We start from the raw sequence: 11,121 nt of genomic DNA on the forward strand, positions 1-11,121 counted from the left end.
CAGAGAGGTGGTGCTCTCACCTTCCCTGGAAATCTTCAAGAGGAGACTGGATAGGCACCTGGCTGGGGTCTTATGACCCCTGCCACCCCCAGTGCTCCTTCCTGGCCATGGCAGGGGGATGGACTAGATGATCTGTTTAGGTCCCTTCCCACTCATTGATTCTATGAACCTGACTTGGGAAGTGGGGTCCCCCAGGGCTCGGTCCTCCAGCCCACACTGTTTAATATCTTCATTGGCAACCTGGATGAGGGGGTGAAAAGCACCTTGTTCAAGTTCGCAGGTGACACTAAAATGTGCAGAGAAGTGGGCACGCTAGAAAAGAGGGACAAGCTACAACTAGATCTGGACAGGTACAGGGGTAGGCAGATGAGAACAGGATGGGTTTCAGTACAGACAAGTGCACCTGGGAAGGAAGAACCAGCACCATACATACAGGCTGGGGAACTCCCTTCTCGTCAGTGCAGAGGCAGAAAAGGATCTTGGAGTCACTATTGATTCCAAGATGAACACGGGCCACCAATGTGGGGATGCAGTCAGGAAGGCTAACTGCACTTTGTCATGCATCCATAGATACATCACAAGCAAGTCCAAGGAGGTGATCCTCCCCACTCTATGCAACATTGGTCAGGCTGCAGTTGGAGTACTGCGTCCAATTCTGGGCACTGTACTTCAGGAGTGATGCGGATAGCATCGATAGGGTCCAGCCGAAGGCCACTCGCATGATCAGAGGGCAACAGGGTAGGCCCTATGAGGAGACGCTACGGGACCTGAGCCTGTTCAGCTTGCACAAGAGAAGGCTGAGAGGGGATCGGGTGGCCGCCTACAAACTTGCCAAGGGGGATCAGCAGGCAATGGGAGAGTCCCTGCTGCCCTAAGCACTACTGGGAGCAACAAGGAATAACGGCCATAAGCTGACTGAGAGTAAATTCAGACTAGACATCAGGAGGTGCTACTTCACTGTCAGGGTGGCTGGGACCTGGAACCAACTTCCAAGGGAAGTGGTGCTCACCCCTACCCTGGGGGTCTTCAAAAGGAGGCTAGACAATTACCTAGCCGGGTTCATTTGACCCTAGCATCTTTCCTGCCCATGGCAGGGGATCAGACTTGACCTGCTTAGATCCCTTCCGACCCTACCAACTATGAAACTATGATTTAAATAAAAAACTAAATGGCTGGAAACAGACTGATGAAAGTTTAAGTTCTTGATGTGTCCAAGTGTCTTTTAGTGAACTAAAATATGACTTCAGCTCTGGTGACCACAGAGCTTTTAAAGGTTAAATATTTGGAGCAGAGGGAGAAGATAATTGCATTTTCCTTCTAGAAGTTTAAATTCTTTGTTTTCATGAACAATTTGAAAGGTTCAAGATAAAAAGGCATGAAAGTGCCCCCCTTCCCTCACCAGATATTTTTTAGCTGAAATTCTCCTTTTAGAATTAGTATAATCTACTTTATCTGAGCTGCTTATAGTTTTGACAGTCTGTCCTATTCTATGCTGTTTTCTTATTAAAAGGTTTTCTCTATGTGCTTAACAAAAGAAGCCACAGAAGCCCTTGGCAAGACATTTTTAGCAAAATAATTCCAACCCTGTACTGGCCAACAGGTGAAACACAGCTATATTTGAAAGTTTTCAATGTCTTCTAGTTAATTAACATTTATACTGCCTGTTAACTATATGGTGGGAGATTAGACATGAAAACTACAGAGATTAATAATCTTTTACCTGACTTTTCCAGCTATAGTATTAAGTAGGAATACAAGTGCCGGGGCTAGATATTAGAAGCAGTCCAAAATACTGGATCAAACCAGCAAACTGAACCCAACAACCAGTTAGTTAGTTTATAAAATGCAGCTACAGTCCTAGTTATTTAGTGCATGTTATTTTTAGACTGTGACCAATCTTTTGAAGAGAATTAGAAAAATGGCTTAAGACAACTGAAATATTTTCCTGAAAGATGTATTTTTCTATGGAATCAATATGATAAATGGGGAGCCTAATTTCATAGGCTCCAACAGAATTAAAATAAATTTGTTCATATATTCAGTAATGTTTTATGTACAGTGTAGCTAACACGATATATTTTATATGCATTTCTTTGGATGCAGACGCTTTCATTTACTTTTTTCTCTTTAAGATGATTATCTACTTGATTTAAGTCCAAACATCATGAGGATTTCAATAACTCTATACTAAGCAGGCTTCACATAATCGTCTTAAAGAATAGTGTAAATATAGGTGTATTATGTAACAAAATCTGATAAACAAAGATAGCCAGAGTTTGTAACACTGTATGCAGAGTAACAATTTATAACTGTTGCATTTATGTTTCAGCACATCATTGAAAGATTACAATAGGACATTTCTTCTGGTTTTGATGGATAAAACTGCATGTTTTTTGTTGGATGGTAAAATGTTTCAGAAAAAATAACCATTTTCCCCTAAAATTCAAAACAAATTTACATCTTACGAGAAAGCTAAGAACTTGAAGGACCTCAAATAATATTCAACAGTCTTTTCAAGTTTCTGGCAAAGGCATACATTTTAAAATTAATAGTACGAGATATGCTCTCTGAAAGATGCTACCAGTTCACATGCCCAAATTCTGCTTGCATATAAGTGGCAGAAGGCAGATTTTGGAAAACTCTGTCTGACGTCTCCCACAAGGGAGACAGAGATTTTAAATGAAAATACAAAAGTGTGTTCTGTAAGTAGGGAAGCATAGCAGATGCAGGTAGATGAATGAAAACATCTGTATGTATATATAGACTTGCTTTGTGACTAACAATCTAATCATGGTACAAAAGCTATCTACTGTGACATACTATACCTGTTTGCCATATTTCTTTTCCTTTGAATGTCTAATACTTGTAAGCTAACACAAACCTGTCACAGTCCGCTGACCGTCACTCAGGCTATTCCACCACTTGTTAACCTGAAACAAAATAAGCGACATTCACTGACCTCCCCACAAAATATCCAGCATCTCAGAAATCAAAATGAAAAATTCACAGCTCACAATTAAAGAAAAAAAAGACTGAATGCATCTCAGATTTGTATTTGTTATAGCATTAACTTTCCTGTTAAAGATACACTTTCCTTCTTGAATACCTAGGGTTCTCTCCTATCCTATGGCAGACAAAGGGGCAGGTGTCAGACGGCGCAAATAGGCATCATTCCACCCAAGTAATGAAGGTAAATCTGTTTACACCAAATGAGGAGCTACTTGTTTTTGTTCATCAGCTCTAGTTCTATTGTAGACTTCCTTGCTTAAGACTCTTTCCCGGGTGTGGGGAGGGGGAAGGACTGATGGCGTATGCCCCCCAGATATATGCGTGGGGTTGTCCACTGCAGCCTCAGGCTCCCCGCTCTGCTGCCCTCCCTCCAGGGCCTCTGGGCCCAGTAGGTGAGACCCGACACTGCAGAGCAGAGGAGCAGGGAAGCTCCATGCCACTGCCACTAGTCCCACAGTGCCCTGACAAGGCGCCCCTGCCCACCTGGCAGCAGCAGTGGTGGCAGCACAGAGTTGTGCCCCTCACTGCTGCCAGGTGGGCAGGAAGCACCATGTCATGGAGCTCAGAGCAGCAGCAGTGAGCTTCCCCATCTGGCCCTGCTGTGCCGTGCTATGCTGGGACCTACCCGCTGGGCTGTGGCGGCCCTGCAGGGAGCCCAGCAGGGCGAGAAGCACCAAGCCCACCCACGGGATCTGCTCTGCTGTGCTGCCCAAGCAGGCAGTGGGGGGGGGGGGGGAGTTGGACTCCATGCTCTGCTCTGCTGTACCAGCTGTTGCCTCCCACAAGTGGCTGGAGGACTATGGGTCAGGAGTGAGGAGCAATGCCATGAGCAGGTATGAGCAGGGCACCAGCTGCTCAGCACCACATAGTGTGGAGCAGAGACAGCCACAGCTGGACCCACATCCCGGTGTGTGAAAGGGACAGGGGAAGCTCTGATTTTCCATGATGAAACACCCAAAATCAAACGCCAAAATGCACAGGTATTTAGAATTTATTTTATTATAGTGATTGAGGCACTGGTCAGCTTCCAAATTGCTTAAAAATTGTAACTATATTAATAAAACATTGTGTTCTACTGATACTTATATATAGTGGCGTTTCATTTTAACCATGGAAAAACATGGATTTGGGGATTTTTAATTAGGAAATTAGCTATTTTTTTTTATCAGAGATTTTTTGTTTTTAAACAGAGAAAACCAGGATCCCTGTATATAACTGCAGGTTGATTTCTAATTGGACAGAAAGTAACAAAATGCAGTTGCAGCTAGCAAGTGGTTCATTTCAAGTCATTGTTCCATCTCTTTCCATTTTCAAATTGTTTGGCACAAGATCTACAGATATCCTCACTGGTATTTGCTTATTATGTAAGCATGATTTTGTATAATAGAAATATTCTGCCTGCCTTCACTAGCAATTGATGCTGATACTTATTATCAGACAATGACGGGGGCTGGGGATTGTTTTAAATATGTATTAACAATGAGAATTATTTTGTTTATTTTAGATAATTAGATTTCAGCAGACATTTACCATCAGATTTGGAACAGCATTAACGGTTTAGCCCTAAACAATCTCTACATATTCTGGGGCAGCTTTGATCTTATCTGTGGGTCACATAAAACACAGATGAAAAAGTTTGCATCTGTGGAGGAATGCCATAGCACATCATGGAAACAAATGGTTCCTCTCTTACTCAGTGTGCAGTGCCTGTGCAGCTATGTAATCACTACTCAGCCCTACCAAGTCTGGTAAAAATTTACTAGGATTAGGAATCAACTGGCCTGCTGCATGCCTGTGCACTCATCTCAAATTAAACAAAGCATCCAGAATTCATGTTTGTATCATAAATGAAAACACGGCAGCAAAGCAATTATGGTCCCTCTGGTGTTGTCAACTCATCACTTTATCATAAGTTTTGCAGTGTTTGATGTCTTCTTAAAGTCTTGTATTCCAGACAGGTGTTTATAAAAGCTTCTCAGCTTTCATTTAAAAAAGCTTCTAGCCCTCACAGTTGCAGAGAAAAGCAAGAATCCTTTAAGGCTCAAAAAACAAAAGATAAAAACTCCAAACTTGACTTTTAAAATCTTACTAAAGCCAACCTCATGGTTTTTTGGAGGCTTGGAGTCTGGTTTCTGAACACTTAGGTTGGCAATGCTGTCACCTTCTAAAGATGGGGGGGAGGGCAGGGAACAAGTGTTTTTTAAAGGTAAGTTATACATACCAGCTGCCACTGGTCTCTCTTCCTTGCTTTTTTAGAGAGATAAGGGAATCTTTTGGTGTCTTTGACAGCAATGCTAAAGTGTTGAGTTTTCATTTGCACTAATATGGAATACTTCAGGTGAGACCTCACCTGGAATACTCTGTTCAGTTTTGGGCACCACACTTCACAAAAGACATGGACAAATTAGAAAATGTATGGTAGAAGCAACAAAAATGATTAGATATCTGGGAAGTATCAATTACCCTTTAGAAAAAGCTACAAAAACTGCGATCAGTTGGCCTCAGAAAGAAGACTGAGGGGGGATTTGGTAAGTCTTCACATAACTGAATAACAGTTATATGAAGGACAGCAATAAGCTATTCTCTGTGGCTGCAGGGGACAGAACACAGAGCAATGGTCTCAAATTGCAGCAAGGGAAACTTAGGCTGGAGATCAGGAAGAACTTTTTCACTATAAGGCTGGTCAGACATTCCAGGCTACTCCATCCTTGGAAGTTTTTAAAAGCAGATTAGACAAATGTTTGTCCAGGATGGTTCAGGAAGGAATGATCCTGCCTTCAAGGAGATTGGATGACAACCTCCTGAGGAACTTTTCAGCCCTATTCTCTAGGGTTTTAAGAAATCAGATTCCTTTTCAATGAGCATATGCTTATTACTGTGCTGCAAAACAGCACTAATTGACAAGCTAATATACTTTTCTAAGTGCCAAGAATTTGATGGAATTAAATAAAAAGAAACAGGACAAGTATCTTTTGTTGTCACTTAAACTACAAGCATTAATATACATGATCACATAAGTCTTCTAGCGCTGTACTGAAATATGCCAAGCATCATGTTGTGCAAGGCACTAAGCATACTGCTGGCATATAACTTGTAACAAATGTGATTTTAAGTACCATAGTCACCACACTGACAAGTTAATTCGTCTGAATCCCAGAATTAGTTAATTATAGGTACCTGCTTTCTTAAGTTCCCCTGTTTTTGAGGTCGAAACTTATCCATCCAATCAGCTTGAACATCCCCAAAGTAGTTCTGGACCTTGGATTTCAGGGATTCGTATTGCCAAATAGCAGCTGATCCAAACGCACAGCCTGTAAACTATGTAATATTAGATGCATTCAAAAACAGGGTCTTATCTGGAAGACAATTTCTTAAACAATTTAAGCAAAACAGAGTGAGTGCTCTCTTGCCCTTCCTTATTAATATAATGCCACATTCCAGATTTCCATTCTATGGCAGTACCAGTTGTTTAATACTTACTAAATAATAACAAGTCTCCTTTTGGGAATTTTTTGCCACATATTTCAGGTTGCTACCTAACTTCTAGTTTGTGGCAGGATCTCACTACCTGCAGCCCACAAAATGTTTTTAGACCTTACTGGAATAGAGGTTAGATACAGCTACACAGCTCTGTGAAAGAGATGGCTAGCTTTAGAAATGGCAGGCAAGGCCCTGTATTATCTGAAAAAGTACAACGTGATTTAAGCAGGTGTTTCCCTGCCTATTGCACAGTACAACTTAGCAATACTCCTAGAAGAAAGCCAGGAATCCCACTGAAAACAGTGGCTTAAAACTAAAAAAACAACATCGTTTCTGTAGGTAATGCTCTACAAAATGGTAGGAAGCTGGTGTTAAATATTTTGGCTTGCTTCCATGTTTATACCATATTTTAATGGGATTCTCTGCCTTATAATGCAAAACACTTCTTTTGTCACCTGCAGATATTAGGTTAAATCAAGGCTAGGTCTCAGACATGTAACAAGCTGGCACAATTACCCCAACTGTAAAAAAGAATGGCTTCACTAGTCGCTTCGGGGAAGAGGAAGATGTATAAGAGACTAGTTCCTCCACTGGAGGAAACAGCTTATTTTGGTATGGCTTGGAGCCCATTCCTTGGTCTGGACTTTGAGGTTTAATCTTCTGGGGTGCTCTTCTAAATCCATTTCTTTGCTGGGTATAAGCAGGAAATCTGGAGAGAAGAAAAGCATGACACAGATGGGATCAACCTTAGCTTACACAAAACACTCTTCACCCTTAGCCTTTGTCTAGATAAGTGATTCTCAAGCAGGCTGCGACAGCCTTTTGAGACTGTTGAACCACCACTGCTGCGCGGAACTGCCCCAGGCACCTGTCTCTTGGAGACACCACATGGGGCAAGGCAGGTAAGCTGCTGCAGCCTGGCCTAAAGGAAGGTTGGACAGAATATCAGGTGCCAGGCGCAAGGAAAGTGTCAAGGAGCTATCTACATGCAGTTTACTTCCAGGCTTGTCCCAGGACTTTTACCATCTGTTAGCTGCAGGCTTGGGAGTACTTCAAGAATAACAACCAAACTCACAGGGCTACAAAATAGTGATTACTCTGTAACCTAGAGGTGGCTGATAGCACTTGCCTCAGCATTCGTTTGCTTGATCATCAGGGGGAGTGAAACTAGGCTATTATTAAATAAAACAAATTGTGGCTTCTCCTATGATTTTGAATACTCACAACCTATACTGCTTTCCTAAGCATGTGTGCCTCACCAAGTCCGCAACTTACGCACCATACTGACTTACATTCCACCCCCTAAATGAGACACATCCTGTGTTTGGGGAAGGCAGAAGGAGGATTTTTGTTGGTTTGTTTTCCTTTTAACCAAAATGTTCAGCATCAGTTTCAATTACTAATTGGGGGCGGGGGGTGGCAGGTGTGTAAAGAAGGCCTGCTTGTTCATCCATTAGCACAGTCTATCTCCACCACTGCCAGAGGCCCGGCTCTTAGCACTGCATGCAGTCACTACGAGCCGAGCGAGAGCCAAGAGCCGGGGTCTCCAGGGGCCCAGGGCCTGTTCCCAGCCTCCCTCAGGGGCGGCAAAAGACGGCTGCTCCGCTCAGAGCCCGCCCGGGCAGGCCGAAAGCAGCGCTCCGGCCCGGCTGTGCTGCAGGCCCCGGGGCGGCAGGGAAACTCCCGAGGCCCCAGGCCCGCGTGCAACCCGCCCCGCCTCCTCGCACCTGTGCCCCCGGCCGCGGCCCCCGCGCAAATCCCCCCGCGCCCAGGCGCGCGCCCAGCGGCTCCACCACATCGCCCCAGCGCTTCCGGGGCACCTACGTCGCGCGCCGAGCGCTTCCGGGGCACCCGCGCCCCGCCCGCCATCTTAGGAGGGGCTGCGGCGGCAGCGCCCGCGGTAGCCATGTTGAGTGAGGCAGGGGAGCGCTTCCGGGGCGAAGCGAAGGGAATGAACAGTGATAATCAATCGAGATGTGCCTGGTTCAGCGCTCTTCCCTTGCGGTGGTGCCCCGAGAGCGCTCGCCCTCGGCTGGCGGTGGAGGGGGGCCGGGGGCAGCCCCAGCCTAGCCTCGCAGGGGAAGGGACTGTGATCTGAGCCTAATCCAGCCCCGTTGGGGCAAGGGGCGCTTACTTAGATGAGTTATACTAATTTACCTTTGTGGCACAGACACACACTTACCTGGCAGGAGAGACACCATGATCAATCAGGTGGTTTTCCCAGGGTAATTGTCTCTGATATGTCCTCCATAGGAGGTCTATGTTGAGCAGATTCTTTCTGGTATTGGGTGGTGGAACTGGAGCGTGCTCCATCCACTCCATGCATTGACCTGGTATTGCAGTGGTTCCAGGACCGGTGCAAAAAAACAGAAAAAAAAAAAAAAAAAAAAAAAGGGATGCCTGGCCCTCAACCATGTGCACGGGGGAGGGGGCTTGGCACAGCCTCAGGGGAGGAAGGAGGTGTGATGTGACCCAGCCCCATCCTCATCCTGGGCAGAAGGAGGGAAGGCAGTATGGCCTGGCCCTAACCCAGCGGCCCTGAGGGAAGGGGGCATGGCCTGGCTCTGATTTGGTCATGACCTAGCAGGGCTTGGGATTTTGGCCATAGGAAGGGGTAGAAATACTGCTGGTGCCTGGGGTGGCCATTGTAGAGCACATTCTGGTTTCTTGCTGCTCTGCCCTCTATTGATACAAAACACAATGCCTTTATGTCCTCTTATTTTTCTCTTCAAGAGAAAAATAAAAGGACATAAAGGTGTCAGTTTTTGTATCAATAGAGGAGAGAGGACAACCAGACTGCCCTCTATGATGGCCACCCTACCAGAGTGCCCTGCTGCCAGTTGTCCCAACCTGGGGGGACGCCTGCAGGACAGATTCCACAGACAATAAAGTTTAAGCAGCCCTGCGCTAAAACATCTGCTCCTGCCACTTTTGGAGACAGGATACTGGGCTGGATGAACCATTGGTCTGACCCAGCGGGGCTGTCTATGTGTATGCCCGACTGCACAGTTGTTACTGCGCAGTCATTTAGTACTTGCTAGAGTAAGCACTAAATGACTGCACAGTGACTGCTGTTACTCTGCAGTCCTGGTGGCACACGGGCCATTTCCAACCCAACTGTGCAGTAGTTTGCTGTCACATCCTGTATGTTATATTCCTATGAGTTACCAGACTGTTTGGTGTAAAGTCTGTTGATCTTGTTACATTGTTTAAGTTTTGACTTTATCACAGATTTCCTTTGTTGATCACTAAATATATGTTTATGGATTGCTGCATTAAAGGCATTAGGGAAAAAAATGTTTGCCTTTTAAATATGCAACTGAACCTTTATGGTACAATATAAAAAAATGTAAACTTAGAATGAACCTGATCTTGTAACTAAACTCTTACTCTAGGCCATGGGATTTGAGTGGAAAACTGAGCTAGAGCCTGAATTATTTAACTTGGACTCTATAAAAAGTGGTTCAAGCTGTGAGGAAATTTTAAAAGTGTACCTGTCTTGAACGATTTTCTTTCTTAACTACAACCATGAGCTATTTTCCTTCTTATTCAACTTTGCATAAAATCCCTGTGATGACCAAAGATATTGTTGCATAGAATCTGCTATTAGGAAAATACTGAACATAAATTTCAATCTTTTAATACAATTTAACAGCTGAAAGTGATGAGGAATGGAAAAGTACTGAAAGGAGTGTATACTGTCGGGACAAGATGGGGGGATGCGGCTGAAGGCTGAATGAGAACAACATGGCGGCCTTCAGGATAAGCTTGTCAGGGAACTGCTTGAGAAAGCGTGCTTGATTCAGCAAGACACCAGGATGAGTCGCTGCCAGACTGCCAAGAGTATGTTACGTGGTGGGTTGATCTGTATGTGATTTATCAGTATATAAAGTAGCCTGTGTTTTCTTCTCATCAAAGCTGCCCCTGCTTTTTCTCCTGTGGCCATGCAAAATAAAGCACTTCTGTTAGCCAAACAGTGATCCTGTCTGAATTTCCACAATATCTTGGGGGCTCGGCCAGGATGTGTCCTTACACAGACTGCCCCGAATAGGACTCTCATCTCGGCTCTTCAACTCTTTCGTTCCGAGAAGGCTCTCCTCGACTCGGTTCTTTGGCTCTGTGGCTTCGACACTCCAGTCTCTGATCTACCATCTGTCTGTTTGGCTCTGGAAAAATCTCTGGCCAGGGTGAGCACCTGCCTGTTTTGGTGTCAGTAAGTCCTAGGTATGACAATGGGTAGCAGGACCTCTAAGGTCCTGCCACAGGATCCCGCCCGGTTTATGTTTCTAAAATATGGGCCCCAGTCAACACAGTACTTAATTAAATGGAGCGAATATACTGATGGTGACCCCAAATTGCACTGGCTCTTAGATGGATCGTGGGATCATCATATCCTCAAACATCTTTGAGAAAATTTGGAAAGTAAGCACCCTGTTCACATGGAAGCCTGGTACCTATGGGAAGACGAGTCCAAAAAGCGCCATAAGCGCTCCCTTTTGGCTTCCTATAAGGATAATGAAGAAACATTTAAGAAGCAGATCAATCACCTTCAGAATCAGGTTAAAGATCTCCAGTGTCAAGGGCCAACCCCGTCTGCCCCTTGTTCACCCTACCCGGCTAGACTTTACCCAG

At 44.7% G+C, this 11,121-nt stretch overlaps 1 protein-coding gene across 1 annotated transcript in view; it reads right to left on the minus strand.

Annotated features, from left to right (window-relative positions):
* Positions 1–8,287, minus strand: part of PARL (presenilin associated rhomboid like) — a 19,544-nt gene extending 11,257 nt beyond the window's left edge. The window contains exons 1-4 of the mRNA XM_019542940.1: positions 8,217–8,287; positions 7,006–7,198; positions 6,187–6,327; positions 2,882–2,930 (exon numbers count right to left, since the gene is read on the minus strand). Of these exons, the coding sequence (XP_019398485.1) occupies positions 2,882–2,930; positions 6,187–6,327; positions 7,006–7,198; positions 8,217–8,287 (454 nt within the window). The remainder of the gene's footprint in view (positions 1–2,881; positions 2,931–6,186; positions 6,328–7,005; positions 7,199–8,216) is intronic.
* Between the last annotated feature and the right edge of the window lie 2,834 nt (positions 8,288–11,121).

This window comes from Crocodylus porosus, unplaced genomic scaffold (genome assembly GCF_001723895.1).
Source record: "Crocodylus porosus isolate Cpor-Errol unplaced genomic scaffold, CroPor_comp1, whole genome shotgun sequence".
NCBI classification, from domain to species: Eukaryota; Metazoa; Chordata; order Crocodylia; family Crocodylidae; genus Crocodylus; species Crocodylus porosus.